Source organism: Paramormyrops kingsleyae, chromosome 24 (genome assembly GCF_048594095.1).
Source record: "Paramormyrops kingsleyae isolate MSU_618 chromosome 24, PKINGS_0.4, whole genome shotgun sequence".
Lineage (NCBI taxonomy): Eukaryota > Metazoa > Chordata > Actinopteri > Osteoglossiformes > Mormyridae > Paramormyrops > Paramormyrops kingsleyae.
In genome coordinates, this window is record NC_132820.1 from 14,232,445 (window position 1) to 14,253,138 (window position 20,694).

General features: G+C 42.5%; 1 protein-coding gene across 1 annotated transcript in view; it reads left to right on the plus strand.

Moving 5' to 3' along the window:
• The first annotated feature begins 10,206 nt into the window (after positions 1–10,206).
• The window catches only part of LOC111843433 (interferon-induced protein 44-like), a 35,467-nt gene continuing 24,979 nt past the window's right edge, over positions 10,207–20,694 (plus strand). Inside the window, exons 1-2 of the mRNA XM_072706676.1 lie at positions 10,207–10,651; positions 19,254–19,326. Of these exons, the coding sequence (XP_072562777.1) occupies positions 19,277–19,326 (50 nt within the window). The 5' untranslated portion in view covers positions 10,207–10,651; positions 19,254–19,276. The remainder of the gene's footprint in view (positions 10,652–19,253; positions 19,327–20,694) is intronic.

Here is a 20,694-nt window from a genome sequence, read left to right on the forward strand (position 1 = left end):
AAAATTAACCTTGAATAATGTATTTGGATATTCAGTATAAACCCAAAGAAATTCCGTTTATGGATTGGAAAATGGCAAATTAAATGTTTTCCATAACTTTGGCAGAAACAGTTCTCGTGCTGTAATGGAATGAGCTCCTGGATGCTCCTTCACACAGAGCTACTCCATCTGAAATAAACTCAGGGGCTTTCTGTCACATAGGGCCCATTTAAATGGTTGCGACTGAACATTGTGACATGATTATGAGCTCAGCTGAACACATGTGGATTCAGGAAGGGCAGAGTGATGCTGGCAGGTGCTTCTGAGTAAGACAGACAGTGTGCTGATTGCTATGAGTTTGCTCAAGAAAAAGTGTCACCCGATGACGGCTTATTCCATAGAACATACAATGTGTCACTAGTGAAACTTTTCTATTGATGTTTTTAGATGTCCCTCTAATGGTTCTACTGACCAAAGTGGACAAAGTGTGCCCAGATGTGGAAAAGGACTTGAAGAACGTGTACTGGAGTAACTACTTAAAGGAGCAGGTGAGTATCAGGGTGTAACGCCGGAATTGGTTCTGAAAGCTGCACTGACGTATCAGGACAGTATTGGTGGAAACTTGCAGGAAATGGACCTGAATTTCTGCAGCAAATACTCTATATGCAGCACAATACAGGGCTAGACATAAGGATTTAGGAGGGCACAGCCACTTTGGCCTTGGCTATTCATATTTTTTCTAGGGCACAAGGCCATTAAGCCTGGGCACAAGGCCAAAATCTGGAAAATTCATAGGACACCTCGAGCCTTGTGGAGGAATTTTATTTCCATAAAGGATGCATTTTTTTTTTTTCAAAAAAGGCGAAACTTTCCAAAAAGGCATTGGGTCAATACTGAGTCACTAATTACCAATTACTGTAATTACCAAGTTTAGACAACCTACGCAATACGACCTTCGATTTGAGACAGAATATATATATATATATATATATATATATATATATATATATATATATATATATTATAGATATATATAGCTTTATTTCAAAAAACAAAATCCAACAATAAAGGAGCCGTCAATATTTTTATATTTGTTTGCTCAGAACACCCGTATTCTTTTAGTGTACATGACAATTGACTTGACGTTCGTTTTTTGCACACTGCACGCTACCAGTCCTATATCCTCCCAGCAGAGCTTGGTACTTCTCTGAGTCAAATCTGCTCTGCCTCGGCAAATGTTTTTTTACAACACCATCTGACACTTACCTGAACAAAGTAGATCATTTGCAACATTTTGCGGCAGTAGCCGCGACTTCAGCTTGCTTTCTTTTACGTTCTCAATCTTTGCAAGGCATGGTGACAGCATAAGCAGCAGACGACAACTACACGATGATTACTGAAGAGGACACCTATCTGTTATTCGGAAACCGTCAGATGGCTTTTCCAATCAAAAAACGTAACCCCCGATGATGCACCATTGTCATTGCTGTGGCTTCATAGTAGGCTGGACGATACATACCGTACCAGCCAATCATGCGACGAACACATGATCGTATTAGTCCAGAATTCATTGCGGTTCATTCAGTAGTTGGGAATTACGAGATGTGCGGGTCGACCTCGTTTCTCGTATCGAAGGTTGGGTTCGGGTTCAGTACAGATGCATCGATTGTTGACGAGGTAAAGTGGACCGTGTCGTGCGCAAGTCTTTTGTGTAATGAACGTTACTTTCGGTAAAAAGGGGGCATACGGCCAGACAAACATTAAAGGCAGGCCAATCTTGGCCGTAAGGTACTTCAATTTTGAGGAGGCGTGCGGCCAATTTTGAAAGGCACGACGGCCATTGGCTGCGGTGCCGCGGCTTATGTCTAGCCCTGACAATAAATGAGTGAAAGGTGACCTGCAATGAGCCGGCATCCTGGCCTGGGTGTCTCCTTCCTCAGGTCCTCTGTTTCCTGGGATAGACTCAATGATGGATGGATGACAAATCTGTGTCTTACATTTCATTGCCCTCAAGAGCTTTAGAACTTTAATTGCACATCCATGTTCAGCAGCATCTGCTAAAGACAAATTTATACCATTTCAAAATTAGCTTATTGCAACCCTGTTTGACATTCATTTCTCCATACAGAAGCTGAAGAAAATATGTTTCATGAGGAACAAATATTTTAACTGCATGTCTCTCTGCAGATCGAAAAAGCAAGTCGATTACTGGGCATCCAAGTGTCAAGTGTGTTTCCAGTGAAGAATTACTGCCGCGAGGATAAGCTGGACATGTGCCGTGACATCCTGCTTCTCATCGCAATGCAGAAAATGCTACACTTAGCTGACGATTTCTTTGCTAATTTTGAGGAAGACACAGAGTGAGTCAGGCATACAGTATATGATGTGAGCATAAAGCTGATATAATCAGACCACACACTGTAACCCTACACTAGATTAACAGATTAAATATAAAATTAAAGATAATTAAAGATAAATAAAAGTACCTGATGATTCCAACGTGGGTCAATGTCAGTCTCAATTGTGGTTTGGTTCAATGTTCTATGTCTGTATTTTGAGTTTGCTTGTGTCACTGTCAGTTTGATTACTAGATTGTTGGATTGTAAATGGACAACTATAATAGTCTCACGTTCAAATTCATCATCACTGGAGTTTTAATAAAAGGGTGTGTCACATGGACATTCTTCAGAATATCTTATCAAAGTGTTTAGCTTGCTATTTTAACTGTACTTAGGCCCCTGTACACAGACTGCTAACTGATTGGGGTAATTAAATTATCTTATACAACTTGTCATGTCACCAAGCTAAACACTTATGTACAGACGCAGAAAAAATTAAGAGACGACAGCACAAGTTTTTGTTTCTCAAATTATGGGTGTGTCTCTGAATAATACTTTTTTTTTTGCAAACTGTATGGCATATTCTTTAGCGTTATATAACGCTTAGTGAATGTAATCCTCAGGACAATACTATAAAGATGTAACCTGTAAAATTCTATTTAACCATGTAACCTTTAGAGAATGTAGTCCAGTTATTGCTGCATGATCTAGCCTCAGAATTTCTGTATCTGTATCTTATTTTATCCCTGGTTGTATAATATGTGCTTTATTAGGCTCTGCAGCTTCTCCATGTCGAATTCGCAAGAATATAATTGGCTGTAATATGTGGCCAGTTAAAACTTCCAAAGACTGTTACTGCTCATTATATTAAATACACCTAGTTTCTCACAATACTTCTGGGCGTCTTGTCTGGGTCTTTGTCATAATGCCCTTGGCCTACTCTGGCCCCTCTGACATGAGTATTCCTGTAGTACTGCTGATCTTTGTCAAGATTTCTTGAACACCCTACAGTCCAGTTAGGCCTCATCCCCCTCATCTCCCCGGCTCCTGATGGTGAAGCTGGTCTCCATACCAATGTATATGTCCTCAGCTACATGACAGTGCCACAGCCATGTAGCTCACAGGATTCTCTGCTACCATGGCTATAGTCTGGAATGCTCTGGAGAGAGGTTGTTCTGGTGAGCTCCATCTATCAGCAGAACCATGAAGCTCCTATTTAAATCCCAGAAAGGCAGAACCAGAAAGTCTTCCTACTTATTCCTACTGTGTACAGATACATGGGACAGATGCCCTATTTTATACTGTAAGATTAATAACCATCTTCTGATGGCTTGGGTAGGACACGGAGCAGCTCTGAGGATGACACCTTGTACATAAAGGTCACTCCATGGAAGTGGACTGTGTGTATGTCCATCTCACTGCCCATCGCCAGAAGGTGCCAGTCTGCCTGCTCCCCCTGGTCCAGGGTCAGGTTTTGAATATTGCCATTCAGCTTTATATTGACTGCTGTAAGGTGTGCAGAGGAGATGCCAAGTCCTGGAAGATGGCCACTAAGTAGCCTACAATACCAGGGACCTAATCAACAGGCCCAGCTGGGGAGACACTTACAGGCACCAGTGTTTTGCTGAGGGGGTGCAGTGTCATGGCAGTTGCAATAGAAATGTTACAATACTCAGGAACCAAGTCTATCTCACTGAAAAGTAGAATGCTAGTATCCCACAACTGCAGTCTGCCACAGGCAACATTCAAGAGACCATGGTTAAGGACAACAAAGTCCGGGCCCAGCACTGCTGCTTCTGCAGACCCCCTCAGTACGAAGAAAACATGCTGCTAGGATTCATGGCATAAATGAAAGGTGGAAGTTATGGTGCCTGATATGTCAAGCATCTGGCTGTTCACAGCATGTGCAGCAATCAAGTGAGCATTTAGGGGTCGCTTGTGCAGTGCTGAAGTTAGAGGTGCACCGATCTGATATTCAGATCAGTATCGGCACTGATCCATAACTAATTAGACGGATCGGGTATCGGCCATATGCAACCGATCCATGCCTGATACATAATTTTTGGCAGTCTGTAAAAAGATAGCTCCTATTTCTTGTTAAACCAATTTGTGCAATCAACTGCACAACAGCTCCTTCCCATTATTACAGGGCTCTCAAGCTTCATCAAAAGTTTGGAGTGAGATTACATTAGGGCTGAAACGTGTCTCAAGGTCAATGCGTCACACTTCAGAGCCCTGCCTACCGCAGTCATCAGATCTTCCTCTTCCACGTTGTCTGCACTCCATGTATGTGTGCATCCATGTAATAATGTGCTTGCAGCGGGATCATATTCAAATCATTTTGCAATTTACCCAGAAACAACAAATGCTATTTTCTGATTGGTTGGTAGGTTAGCTATTAACTCTGTTTAACTCATAACGGATATGAACTCGGCTGAAAACTCCACTCCATCTGCCTGCCCCTCGTCCATTAATTCTATAAAAGGGACATCTTGGTGGGCGTTATTCCTTACTTCTCAATGTGAGAAACAAAGTGTGGCATGTCAGCATGTGAACTGGTTGAAATGCATGTGTCTAACAGCCAATGCGTGAGACTTGAGAGCCCTAACTGCATTTTAGTTGTGTTGTTTTGCGGCATTCGAGATGCATGCTAACGCTGCCACTCAGTGGGTGTGAGCGCAGTTATTTCTCAGGTCTAACAGTATTGCCATAAAAAAACACTCATTATTTGTGCTACAGACAGTTTATCTACTAAGAACTGTAAAAGATTTCCTCCAGGTTGGCTGGCCATGTCATTGATGGTCTGATACATTCTTTCATTTAATGTGAACCGCAGCATATGAATAAGTGGGAGTGTCTTTGATCCCGATACTCTGAGTTCCATAGTTGCTACACAGAAAGCAGGCAGCATGTTATGCAGTGTGCTGTGGCCTCATACTGATGAGCTGTTAGTGGGGACAAATCAGTCTGAAGTGCTGAGAGATCTGCAGTCACAGGCTCCCCCTTCTGATACAGACATTGCAGTATATCATGTGTGTCATTCCACTGTGTCTCAGCTTCCATAATTAGCTTCATTACAGGCCAACCCATTTGTTCTTAGGCTTTAGTCGCTCCTTCAATATAGTGCTTGATTTGAAATAAGTGACAATTTTCCTTAATTTTTTTCTAACAGCATTGAGTCCAGGAAAATTATGAATTGTTTTTTTTTTTTTCTAAATGAGATTTAGAGCATGAGCAATACAGACCGCATGTCTTATTTTCAATTTATTTGCAGCAGCTATCATGTTACACACACCGATGTCTAAGTTATTGGTTATGGTACATTCTCAGGGTACCAACTCATAATATTCTCACACTTGGGATCGTTTTCTTGACTGGGCCATGACTGTAACTTTAATGTTCACAAATACACACTGTATCGGCAATATGGAGTGAAAAATGAAACCCATCATCTGTAGTTTCTTTAACTCATATGACTCATATTCACTGACTGACTGAAACAAACTTCTTCAAACATCGTAGATCACGTGTTTTTTTCCTGAATGAACCAAATTTGAAGCAGTCCTTCATTTGGTTTATTCTTGAGGACCTCATGGTCCTTTTTTTCCCCCTGAGTTTAGTTTGTAATAAAAATCCCCTGTTTTCTGCTCAAAGGATTGTCATTGACCATGCCAAAGCATTACACCCCCCAACCACCCCCCCTTCGCTGTTTCCCCCTTACCCATCCCCCAATGCCCCCCATAACTGCAGCATTGAAGATGGCAGAGGTGGTAAGCTTAAAATAAACTTGTCAGCAGCTGCCTGCCCTCTTTTAACCTTCTCTTTCACTCACTGCTCTCCTTGCGCTTCTGAAATCAGGATTTTAGTTTCGGTTTCGGTTTCAAACACTGGGCAGATATGTCATAAAAACACTGGGTTGATGTGTCACACACACACACACACACACACACGCACACACACAAACACACACAGACACACTGGACATTTTAAATGCAGAAGCATCCACATGGTTTAACTCCTGATCTCCGGTCTACATGCATGGTCCTGCACAGAGACTCTCACAGATTCTCACAGCCTCTTAAATAGCCACCCCCATGCAAAAGGCTCCTGTTTGTCAGCCCCTACAAGGCCATGCTGCTCCTGCGCTGTTTCACTCTCCTTCTGGGGGGGCTGGGATTAGATGAAAATGCATCTCGTCTTTGGCTCTAAGAATTGCTGATCATCTAGTGTCTGGTACTTATGGGAAGTCACATGATTTCTCAAAAGGGACAGCAACTCATCTAAGGGTGACTGACCAAGCTGTTCCAATTCAACACTCATTTATTTGAAAAACAAGTCATAAAATGTCAGTTCTTTTCTCTGGATGTTTACAGGACAGCTAAGCTGTTTGTAAGTGGCTCACATCACACCCCAGTGACTATGTACATCCCTCAGTGTGACCTGCACCACACCTGACAGTGTGTCCCTTAGTGTGGCTGTTACGATCCCCTGTCTAGGGTCAGGGACCGCCAGAAAGGTAGAGGAGAGGGAGAGGGGAAGACAAGACAACCAGGGAATAAGGGAACGGGAACAAGGGACACAGGAGGGATCTTTTTTTATGTTTTTTTTATTTTTCACAACACGTTCACAAACAGGAGGTGCAACGAACTTCGGGAGTGACCCACGCCAAAAATAACAATCAAAACAACTAACGAGCACGTCCCAAACTGAGCTAATCCCGAAGTGAAAATAAGTGAACAAAACGACAAAGACTAAACCTGGCTCCCTATCCAAAACACACAGTAAACACCACGGTCGCAAAACAAAATGGCAGTCACTCCTTATGCACCAAAAAGACATGTACAGACAACATACAGGCCGAGACACGGTATCCAAAGGGCGAGCAAAAGAATAGTCAGAAGACAGACGGGAGATCAGAAAACCAGCAAAGAAGTCAAACCAAAGCAAAAGTACCAAGGGCCGAGCAAGAAATCAAAATCCGAAAACCAAAACAGTCATACACGAGTAATCCAAAAACCAAATAAGCAAAACCAATAATCTATATTTATATAGTCACAGTTTTTCATTTTTCATTCCATCTACCAATAAACTGTGAAAGGGATTTTGTTGTTGCTACTTTTCTTGCGTTTGAAACTGCCTTTCCAAAGTGATGGGTGTGGGGTGCAGTGACATTCCAGACTGATGGGCCATTGACAGTATGCAAACTACTACAGGTGTGAGGACACCTATCTCATCAATATTCATTGTGCAGGCCACTGACTTTGACAAAAAGAGTGTCACTCTAAAGTGCTAACACTTTAGTAATCAAACCATATAAAATTTCAGAATGTCACTTTCACCTATGTGTAGCCAACCCCTGTGTCTATAAGCTTTAGAGCTCAAAAGTCTTACCTAGAAATGTCTATAATGTGATTTTTTACAATTTCTCAGCATGTCTGAAAATAGGTTTTTGAAAAGTATATGTTTAAAGTTGATTTTAACAAAAAATAGAATAACATTCTAAGAGATCTCAGATTATTGGTGCTGAGTCCGTGCTGAATAAAAGCAAATGTAACACTTTGGGATAAATCGAAATATTAGATAAGTGAAATATTTTGAAATGTCAAGGTATATCAGACTACCCCAAAAGTGGAAAAGAAGCCTCAGACCCCAGGGGGTTAATTAAGGTAGCTTTCACCTTTTCTCAGCCCTTTTATTTCACATTTATACTACAAGAAGTTCTTAAAAGAACTTGGCTTTGCATAAATTTGCATAAAAAGAGAAAAGGCCATGTTGGTCTGAGTCTTTCCTATTATGGTGGGTTAGTAAAACACAGCAGCTGAATGCCCAAATGAGTTTAAATGAGAGTACATTAAAATGGGGCAGACATGGGCCACCCATTTTGTATTTGTGTGCCACTCATATGGGCTTGCAATCTGAGAAGAGGTGGAGACACATTGACTTACCCTATGGTGTAAATTGAACACTATTAGAGTTAATAAACATTAATACTGTAAAAACAACACTCACTGCACACTGTAAAGTGTTAAAGGTAACACTGAATGGTATGGACCCATATAGACACCATGCAGTGTTAATTTAACACTGGCACATTTACTGTGTACATAAAATATCAAAATTTTGTGAACACATGTGAATTACAATAATAACACATAATGAATGAAAATATTTTGCAGAAAAAAACGTAACTTGGACATTGTCAGTTATTTTCTTCATTAATCATTTTGTATTCAGCTGCTGATTTGAAAATAAATCAACTGTTGTCTGGAACTGAAACCATTGGCTGCCAGGAAAATGGGAGAGTTGTTTTGCTGCTCTAAATTGTAATGATGGGAAAGAAAAATTCCATCCAATATTCAGTTATACTGTTTAGTTGTTTAATATTCACATGCTGTAAAAACTGGTATTTTTGTTTGAAAGGAGTTTTGAAAGAATTTTGTTTATAGCCCAACTGTTATGCACTTTTTAAAATGTGCTGGCTGTTGCTCAGTGGAATTTTGACAACTTGTTAAATCAACATAGTTATGAACATTTCTTGTCATATCTATTCTAAATATGCATTTAGTGCATGTTTCATTTAGAGAAATGGACAAAGAAGTAATTTATATGGTTGCACATAATAAAATCTGAAAACAAAAGATTGTATATTGGTATATTCATTGGTATTTTAAATATATTTAATGTAGTAAATGCAAGTATACAAAAAAGACTTCTTGAAACCATACTATAGGTTGTTATGGTGCAGTATTTTACTTTTCTATAAAGCAAATAACTGTATTATAAAAACTGCAGACTTTAAGTTGACTTGTCTAAAATTTCAGTTGCATTAATAAAAACTATTGATTTGAATGTAATCAGATTATTCAGTACAACTAACTTAAAGCAAATGGGTTAATTAAACTTGTTGACTTGATTTGAAAAAACTTAATTAATTTGTGTGTTACCAATTGAAGCAATTTTTTTAAGTTGGTCCAACAATTCTTTTTTTTTCAGTGTACCTTTTAATAACAAACTTCAGTGTGGGCTTAAGCCAGGTTTCCTTAATGCAAATAACATTTGGTTTCCTTCTGAGATTATTAATAAAGCCTTTAAACTTATCCATTTGCATGCAAAATAATCAGTTTGTCCCATCACTTGATCCATCTGACTTCGATTCTACTTCCAGTTTTCTAGTAACATGTTCCCAGGAAAGGTCTTTTATTGCCAAGAATTTCTCTGCTCCCCTCACAATAATTTAAATTTTCTCCGTTTTATGTTTAACCTGATCGATGCAATTAGTCACGTATGCAATATGCCTGGTGCTGATGGAAAATCACGTGATGTCGCAGCTTGGAAAAGAGACGGTAACCCATCTTTCAGCTGATAGATGGCGCAGTATTACTGTGCAATAGGGTTCGGCAGTATCGCTGATTTTCTTTTCGGTGCCATAACAAGTAATAACAAGACTGGTATCCAGATACATATATTCTTAAGTCTTTTGTGTACAGAAATCCAACCTGTAGTCCAAAACTAGTGCCACAGTCCATATATAGGCGTACATGCATTATTAGGTGTAACTAGAATTAGAAATAACTTTATTGATCCCAGAGGGAAATTCTAGTAGAGCACATACGAACATATATTCAGTGCAAAAGACAAGGTGCAAAGGACACATAGTGCAAACAAAAAAGTAACATAGTGCAAACTACTGTAATTATAAGGCACACGATAGCGTCCCGATGAACAGGATAATACAAAATATTAATGATACGGATAAATATTAAGCTGGGGAGTAACAAACGACTTAACTAGTGGAGGTAATGTGGCATTAAAAAAGCGTTGTGGTGTCTGATGGCAGCAGGCAGTACGGATCCCCTGTGGTGCTTTTTAGCGCTTCGTGTTGAAATGAGCCGGTGGCTAAATGTGTTCTAAGCCCCTGGAGGGAATGGGCAAAATTGTTCTTAATATAGTTCAATTTTGTTAGAAAACTTTTATTTATGGGAGGTAGCCTATTTTCTGCAAAAAATAAAATGAAAACGAAAATTATAAAAAGAAAATACAATCCACACTTTGCCATTTAGTTTCCAAAGTCTGTGCGCTTTTTACGCAAAATGTGTAAAAAGTTTTTTTCTCTTTTTTTAATTATGAGTTTTTTGTGTGTGTAACTGTTCGTTTCTGTTGTTGTCGAATCATGTTATACTCAGGGAATCCATGCAGATGTAACTTCTTGTAAATCAAATTCCCATGGTACTTTCATTTTACATTTAACCACCGTTATCCGTGTGACTATATAAAGCGCTTTTGAACGTACAGTTTCACTTTTATAACTGTCTGTCGAAGGTCGTCTGGAAAAGGTGAGTTTTTCATGCATATTCCAATACCGCGCAAAATAACCCCATAACTCGTTCATTTATTGGTTTTGTGAAAGTCTTTGGATGGAATTGACAGTTATACTGATCTTCTCCGGGGATCTCCCTTGTTACGACCCTGTCTAGGGGTTAGGGTGTAACAGAGGAAGGGAATGGGGAAAGGGGAACACAGGGTGTGGTGTACAAGGGAACACACGTGGACAAAGGGGATATTTTTATAGTTTTTTATATTTTATTCACGCAAGACAGACACAGAACAGCAAACCTGGTGCAAGAGCTTCAGGAGTGATAAAGGCCAAAACAATAAACAAAACCCCAACTACCGAACGAAACCCAAGTCTAACTGAACTACCAAAGAACACAGAAACAACAAAACCTATACCTAACTCCCTATCCAAATCAGTGGACACAAAGTATAACAAAACAAAACGGCAACCACTCCCTACGCACCAGATACATACACAAACACACATACAAGCCAAAGCGTAAAGTCCGAGGGGCGCGCGAAGTCGTAAACCAAAAACCGGGCGAAAGATCGAAAACCAGAAATCAAACAAAACCAGGGCAGAAGTACAGAGAAGGGCAAAGCGAGAAATCGTAATCCGAGAAACCAAAACCGTCATACACAATAATCATTCAAATAAGCAAACCAAAACACAATCCAAAATATGAGCAGAGCTCTCGAGGGTACGTTCTGTCCGGCTTTTCACTTCCGCCGGACGGAAGTGACGGCCGGCTTGCGGGGAAAGGTGGGCGGGGTCCAGACGGGGAGGCGGAGCAAGGGCCGAGCCGAGTGGTCCTGGTGGAGGGGGCGGAGCGAACAGCAGCAGGACGTAACACCCCCCCCCACAAGTGTGAACCTCATAGGTTCCACAAAACACAGTTAATTAGCAACAGGGTATATTACCCCAGTATATACAAAAAGGTCACATACGTGAGAGGGCGTCAGCCACCAAGTCACTGGCACCTTTTTTATGGACAATCCGTAAGTGGAACGCTTGTACAATGAGGGACCAGCGCATTAGTCGTTGGTTGGAATTACACATTTTGTTCAAAAACACAAGGGGGTTGTGATCAGTAAAAACGGTCACAGGTTGGGGACTATCACCTACGTACACTTCGAAGTGCTGCAAAGCGAGTAACATCGCGAGGGCTTCCTTCTCTATCGTGCTGTATCCCAACTGGTGCTTAACGAATTTCTTTGACCAATATGAAATCGGATGGTCTAAACCCGCGGCGTCCTCTTGGAGAAGGACAGCGCCGGCTCCAGTACCACTGGCGTCTACCTCCAATTTGAAAGGCTTTCCAAAGTCAGGGGCAGCTAACACGGGGGAACTAGTAAGCAGGGATTTTACCGAGTCGAAAGCAGATTGGCATTCAGCAGACCAATTCACTTGGGCGTCCTTACGGAGTAAATTGGTTAGGGGTGAAACGACATCCGAAAAATTTCGGCAGAAACAGCGGTAATAACCCGCCATCCCCAGGAAGCGGCGAAGGTCTTTCTTTGTCTTTGGAATGGGGAACGACGTAATAGCTTGGACTTTGGCGTCCACAGGCTTGACTGTTCCGTGTCCCACCAGTTTACCCAAGTAAGTGACAGTGCCCTGTCCGAATTCACACTTCTCCAGGTTTAACACTAACGAAGCCTCCTTTAATCTAGTAAAAACTAGATCTAACACCGTCATATGGTGTTCCCATGAGTCAGAGTAGACAACCACATCATCTAAGTAAGCTTCACAACTTCTAACATCGCCGAGTACTATATTCATTAGTCGCTGAAATGTGGCTGGGGCATTACGTAATCCGAAGGACATAACCGTGTATTGTAGGAAGGTGTCTGGGGTGGCGAAGGCGGAGATCTCCGAAGCACGAGGGGTTAACGGTACCTGCCAATATCCTTTCAGGAGGTCGAGCTTGGTTACGAACCGAGCGGACCCAATGCGGTCCACACAATCTTCCATTCTAGGAAGCGGAAAGGCGTCAGGTTTGGTTACCGCGTTGACTTTCCTATAGTCGGTGCAGAAACGAGACGTACCATCGGGTTTTGGGACAAGCAAACAGGGTGAACTCCAGGGACTGGAACTAGGAACGGCAAGACCCGTTTCCAGCAGGTAATCAGTCTCCTTCTTTAATAGCTCCCGCTTATGAGGACTAACGCGATAGGGGTGCTGTTTAATGGGGATATGATCTCCAACATCAATGTCATGTTCTAACACAGGGGTCTGCGAAGGGGTGTCGGAGAATAGCGACGGAAACTTGCACACTAGGGCCTGGATATCCGATTGGGCGGCTCCGGGTAAGTGAGCAAGCCTTTTCTCGAGGACTTTAAGGGCTTCTGAATTTGGTAGGCGAGCGCATGGTAAACAATTTCTCCCGAGGTGCAGCTCATCGAGTTCGGGCGAGTACTCGCGCACCGGCACAGTAACCACAGCAGAGGGGAGCAAAACAGAAGCGGACGAAGGAACGGGGTCAGCACGATCAACGTAAGGTTTTAGCATATTGATATGACACAGGCGAGTTTTCCGCTTGCGGTTTGGGGTCTCAATGATATAATTTGTGGGACTTACTTTTTCCTGTATACTATAAGGACCTGAAAACCGGGCTTGAAGAGACGAGCCAGGCAAGGGCAAAAGGACTAACACGCGATCTCCCTCTTGGAACGACCGTTCTCTAGCTGTTTTATCGAAACGAGTTTTCATCACCTCCTGTGACGAACCTAACGAGCGCTTGGCCAAGTCCCTGACTGTACCAAGGCGCTCACGCAGAGACTTAACATAGCCTAACACATTCCTAGTCTGAGGAGGTGGACTCGGGGACAACCACTGCTCTTGCAGTACCTTCAAGGGACCACGTAGCGTATGCCCAAAAACAAGCTCAGCTGGACTGAATCCAGTGGATTCCTGTACTGTATCCCGAATTGCGAATAAAAGCAAAGGAACTCCCTCATCCCAATCTTTTCCTGCCTCTGAACAGTAAGTTCGCAACATTGTCTTAAACGTTTGGTGAAAACGCTCGAGGGCACCCTGGGACTCCGGGTGATAAGCACTGGAGACCTGATGTCTAATTTTCAATTCCCGTAATACCTGCGAAAACAACCGGGAAGTAAAGTTTGACCCTTGGTCGGACTGTACATATCTCGGTAAACCAAATGTGGTACAAAATTTTATTAGCGCTTTCACCACCCCTTTTGTTTTTAAGCTCCGCATTGGTATTGCTTCGGGATAACGGGTGGTGGCACACATTAGGGTAAAGAGATAACTATTCCCTGAACGAGTTTTGGGTAATGGACCCACACAATCAATAAAGACATGTTCGAAGGGTTCCCCAATCGCTGGGACTGGGCGCAGGGGAGCGGGGGGAATAATTTGGTTCGGCTTTCCGACTATTTGGCAGGCATGGCACGAACGACAGTATCTTTTTATGTCTGAATTTATTCCTGGCCAATAGAAGCACTTGGTTATGCGGGCGAGCGTCTTCCTAATTCCAAGGTGACCTGAACACGGGTGATCGTGAGCTAAGGCTAATACTTGAGGTCGAAGGGGACATGGAACAACCACCTGAAATACCGTAGCCCATTCCTTGGGAGACTGAGGAGGTGTCCACTTCCTCATTAGCACACTGTGATCCAAGAAGTAAGCTACTGCGTGGTCTGCTAAGTCTGCTTTCTCCACGGCCGAATCAAAGCACTCCTTCAGGGAGGGGTCAGCTTCCTGAGCGGAGATTAACTCTCCCCGTGTACATATGCTACCAGTGGCTTGGGGTGGAACAAGTTCTTCTAGTTCAGGTTCTGGACCAGAGCACGGGGGCAAAATGGTGATCTCCTGATCAGCCATAAAGGTGTCAGCTAGCTCAATGTCTGCAAATTTTCGAGCCTGGGACCGAGTGAGAACACAAGTGGGGAATACAGCAGGATAGTCAACATCCAAATTGTCGGAGCAGCACCCTGGCTCTGACGCTACCTCAGGTAGTGGAACTACCTTACCTCCCGCTATGTCGTTCCCCAAAATGAATGTAACACCCGAAACAGGGAGACGAGGTCGAACAGCCACTTTAACAACACCACAGAAATCATTGGTTTTCAAATACACTTGGTGCAGAGGCACTCTCACAGTTCCTAACTCAATCCCTTGCACAAGAACATCATAACCAGTGTACGTCGAGTCAGTAAAGGGTAACACATCGTCTAGTATAAAGGACTGAGCAGCTCCAGTGTCACGCAAAATGGTTACAGGGGTATTTACATCGGCATCATCGAACGAAACAAAACCAGAAAACACAAATGGTTGGAAGGCAGGTTCAACAGAGTGGGCTGGCGGCGAGACATCAATAACACAATCAGCAACATTTACCTTCCTAACAGCCGAACGGGTATTCTTGCGCCGAAGCGCAGGACAAACAGATATCAGATGACCAACTTCATGGCAATAGAAACATTCCCTGGTTTCTACGCGTGAGGTAGAAACAGCCGTCTCAGGAGTCGGCACCGATCTAGGGTGGAGTTTACGAGGCATAGGGGTAGGGACAAACACGGTTCGATGGGTCAGTATGAATTCATCAGCGAGGGTGGCGGCTTCCGCAAGAGACGTCACCTTTTGCTCATTCAAGTATATAACCACACGATCAGGTACACAGTTTTTAAACTCCTCTAACAAAAGCAGCTCTTTAAGATGATCAAAGTCAGTCACACCACTAGCGGTACACCATTTATCAAAGAGGAGTGACTTCTCCCGAGCGAATTCCACGTGAGTTTGCTGGGCGGATTTACAAAGTTTCCGAAAGTTCTGCCGGTATGCTTCGGGCACTAACTCATAAGCCCTTAAAACAGTGGCCTTCACCACATCATAATCTAGACTCTGTTCTAATCCAAGAGCCGAACATACCTCCTGAGCTTTCCCTACGAGTTTGCATTGAAGCAAAAGCGACCAAAGGTGCCTGGGCCAATTCAAAGTGGTCGCGATGCGCTCGAAGATAGGGAAATATGCATCCACTTCATTTTCTCTAAATATGGGCACGAGTCCAATATGGCGACTCACGTCAAATCCAATGTTCTCCTTTTCAGGAGTTCGAGTTAAACCCAGCGGAGATTGAGGATTAGGACGCACGTTCTCGTCCGGCGAACCAACACCGGCACGAGCGGTGGAGCGAGCAGTTTCAAGGGGCGAGCTTACCTTCCGCGGCGGAGGAACAGGCTGTGGCTGGCCTACCCTCGCCCTTTGCACGGCAGCGTCCCGCTCTGCTTCCATCTCCAAAGCCCTAATTCGTAAGATTTGGGCTTGGCAGTCCTGCTTCTTAATCTCCAATTCGGTTTCTCTCAGCCGAATTGTGAGGAGGATCTCCTCCTTAGACGAGCCGAGATTCTTGGGATCCATGCGAGACCCTGGCACCGGGCCTCCGGCTTCCGCCGTCGTAGGCGACCGGGCTGGGCTAGGTGCAACACCCGAGAGATCTCCAGGCTCTGGCAGGATTCCTTGCATAACCAACTCGTCCTGCAGGACCTGCTTAATCACCTGCTTCGAGGCACCGACAGGGATCACCACGTTGAAGAATCCCGCTATGGCTACCAGGTCAGACTTCCTGCAGCCCTCAAATTGTTCCGCTGTGGGGTTCAGCGTAAACTCAAGCAGGTCGAACGTAGCCATACTAAACCTAGTTACACAAACTATCCCTACCACAGGTAAACCGCCAAGCAAACCCGAAAAACACACAGCAACCGAGTGACAACACAGAGGGATGATGCAAAACAGTGAAATCCCAGACAATGGGATCCCGGATGAGCCCCCAATTCTGTTACGACCCTGTCTAGGGGTTAGGGTGTAACAGAGGAAGGGAATGGGGAAAGGGGAACACAGGGTGTGGTGTACAAGGGAACACACGTGGACAAAGGGGATATTTTTATAGTTTTTTATATTTTATTCACGCAAGACAGACACAGAACAGCAAACCTGGTGCAAGAGCTTCAGGGGTGATAAAGGCCAAAACAATAAACAAAACCCCAACTACCGAACGAAACCCAAGTCTAACTGAACTACCAAAGAACACAGAAACAACAAAACCTATACCTAACTCCCTATCCAAATCAGTGGACACAAAGTATAACAAAACAAAACGGCAACCACTCCCTACGCACCAGATACATACACAAACACACATACAAGCCAAAGCGTAAAGTCCGAGGGGCGCGCAAAGTCGTAAACCAAAAACCGGGCGAAAGATCGAAAACCAGAAATCAAACAAAACCAGGGCAGAAGTACAGAGAAGGGCAAAGCGAGAAATCGTAATCCGAGAAACCAAAACCGTCATACACAATAATCATTCAAATAAGCAAACCAAAACACAATCCAAAATATGAGGATGGGGAACTCGTGTAGACGAAGAAAGATTTCAGCAGCTGTATCACTATAATAACTTATTCTAGAAAGTCTTTGAGAGGATCGTTTTACTTTTACTGTGGGACTACATAAAGTGATATTTTTACTTTCACAATTGTCTGTATAACTGCAACTTTCGAGTGTAGCTTGGAAAAGGTAAGTTTTCCAATAGCTATATGTAGACCTATATTTCAATAGCGTACGGAATGTAGCCTAGTAAACCACATTATTTGTTAATTTTGTGTTTCTATGAAAAGTTAACATGAACGATCGTTTTTAAGATGGGAGTTTCCATTGGTCTCAACCCGTATCATTGCATTTATTATGAATCCGCGTGTTACTGAGGCGAATTAGCGGCGCATGCAGAGCGAGAGTGTCGTGGCAAAAACCAGGAAAGCAGGAGCAGGGAGTCGAGGAACGAGGGATTTATTGCAGGAAAGCACACTCAGGAACATAAAACGTGAGACTCCACAACGTTAATGACCGGACTGGGGAAACATACCTAAACGCAGAATTAAACACACAGGACTAATGACAGCAACTGGAAATAGCTGCATGATGACACTGGGATTCCACGCGTGGTTAATGAGGGCACGTGGCACACAGGAGGAGCGGACGAGCGGGGTGTGACAGTGAAGATGTAACATAGCAAGCGAAGATCCGAGCCCTATATCAGACAAAATTATTTTATCGTGTGGATCAGTGTTTTTAGTGGTTATTTTTAGCTGATATATTTTAGAGTTTGTCTTATTATGATGGCAAAAATCTTTCTTATTAAAAAATATATTTTTAATTCATTCTTACATCGCATCCATTCACGATGTGGCTATTGCATGTATGCCCATTGCGATATTGGGATATACATCACCCGCCCCACCCGGCTCCCTCTCTCGTGACTATGGTGGCTGTGAGTTTTGATTGGTTCTGTTCCAAATATATGCAAAGTGACATTTTTCCTGTGAGATAGTTTAACTCAGGTATATCATCCTTTAACATTTGCCTTATCATGGCATTTCTTTCCAGCTGCAACATCTATCACTCACTAATCTACAAAAAACAAGCCTCTGAAAACTCCATTACAGTGATTGTTCAGATAGTTTACTAAGGTTTCTTATAGTTGCCTTATTCAACACCATCATGGTGGATAAAAAAAACCCCAGAAATCTCTTAAAAGGCTGTACAATATCATGGTATGCAAATAAACATCCAACATCATTGGTTTACAGGGAAGTGGGCGGTACCAGGAGCTGCATAGCAAAGGTGTCACAACTCTCGTAACACATTTCCATATATAAAACCCATCAACCAAGGTTAGAACGGGTATCCAAAATCAGCTTACATCAACAAATACACAACATCCACCATTAAAATAAACACAAATATAGCTTTTTTTAAAAAAAAAAAAATGTAAGAAAAAGCCAGGAAAAGCAAGACTTTGTTTGACATCGTGGCACACAGCTCTCTAATCTTCAAAAAAAAGTCAGCATATAATAAGTAAAGGCTGAGAGGTCCTTCTTGGTCAGAGTCTTTCTCATGATGGATGGTAAATCAGGGTGGCTCTTATGATTCTCATATGAGATCTTGTGTGCACATTAAAATGGGGCAGATAGGGGCCACCCACTATGCACCTGTGTGCCACCTATATGGGGCTTGGAATCTGGGAAGAGGTGGAGTTACAGTAATCTAACACCCTATAGTGTCAGCTGAACACTATAAGAGCTAATAAAATGTAACACTAAAAAAAAAACACTCATTGCACTCTGTAAAGTGTTAAATGTAACACTGATTTGGTGAGAACTATATAAACACCATGCAGTGTTAATTGAACACTGGGAAATTTGCTGTGTATTAATATAATAGGCCTAACTAATTGTAGCAATCACATAACTGTTAAATCCCAAACATCCGTATATTTTATCTTTTATCACCGTTATCTGTGTGATCTGTGTTTGAACTCCTACATTTACTTTCACAATAGTTTGTATAAACTACAGTGGTGGAAGGTTGGTTGGAAAAAGGCGGGGCTGCCATCAGAAATTTCTGGGCTCCATACTAAGTAAAATTCATTGAATGCGTTCATGCACATCACTGCCAACACAGATACTTTTGCCAGGGACTGGCTGACCCTGCTGTTTCATTGCTGTGGATTAAAGCGTCTGCTAGATAAACACATGAAAATGCTTTCAAACAGATAATGAAAACAGTGTTTTATTGAACAGGTCTGCAAATTGAAGTCTAGAAAATGGGAGCTTTGTACAGTCAACCACGGAGGAATGTCGAGTGGAATGATAGGTATGGAGCCTGTTTTATATTTATTTATTTTATTATTTATTTTCACCAGCATCATTTTTATATTTTTAATGCATATACAATATTTTTAAATTATACACAAGTTCTATACCTCTTTTTCTCACACATGCACAAATAAATACAGCTCAGGTAAGGACACTGTGCCCATGATCAGAGGATCACTGGTTCAAATCCTGTGGCTGCCGTATTGGAAAAAAGCACCCAATTCTTATCCATCTATCAACTTTGTGCTGCTCATACAGGTGCAGGTCATGGGGGCAGCAACCTGAGCAGAGATGCCCAGACCTCTCTCTGTCCAGCCCCTTTGGGGGGATACCAAAGCATTCCCAGATATAATACATATAATCTCTCCAGCATGTCCTGTGTCTACCCTGGGATCTCCTCCGAGCTGCACACACTTGAAGCACCTCCCCAGGGAGTCGTCCAGAAGGCATCTGAGCCAGATGTCCAAACCACCTCAGCTGGTCCCTTTTGATGTGTAGGAGCAGCAGCTCTACTTTGAGCTCCTCCTGAATGTTCAAGCACCTTATCTCTAAGGCTGAGCCCAGACACTGCAAAGAAAACTCATTTCCGCTGCTGGTATCTATGATCTCATTCTTTCAGACGCTACCCAAAAGCTCCTGACCATAGGTGAGGGTAAGAACATAAATCGACCGATAAATCGATTCGCTTTCTGGCTCAGCTCATTCAAGACAGACCGGTACAGCATCCACATAACTGCTGGTGCTGCAACGATCCACCTGTCAATCTCCAACTCCAATCCTCCCTCACTCATGAACAGGATCCTCAGACATAAACTCTAACGCTTGAGGCAGTAGCTCTTCCCTACCCTGGAGGGGGAAATCCACCTTGGTTGATTTATATTCAATTTTCATACAGACAAAAGTATGAAAAAGTACAGATACCACAACAGTAATATACTACAAGTAAAATAACAATACCTGGTTTGAAAAAATATTTAAGTGAAAAATACTATACATTCAGATTTATTGTTCTTACAAGAAGCAACCTATTCTTTTAAATTCACCCAAGGCAGGTTTGAATATAGCATTGTAAGTTACAGTGCAGCACAATTAGATCAACTGAATTGCAAGAGGGTAAGCGAATGTTTCCTTTTTATTCAAAAATGGCTCTGAAACTTGTTGAGCTTACCGGCATAGATAGTGGAATGATGATTTAATTCTTTGCTAAACAAAAGCTCAATCTAGACGCCAGATTTATTAATGAATTTAAAACCCTCTCCCTCCACAATTGAAAATGGCTGATCGTCCAATGCAATCATCACCATTATTTCAGTATTACCTCTAGCGCTGATAACTTGGAATACTGATAAAGTTTAAACATCAGACA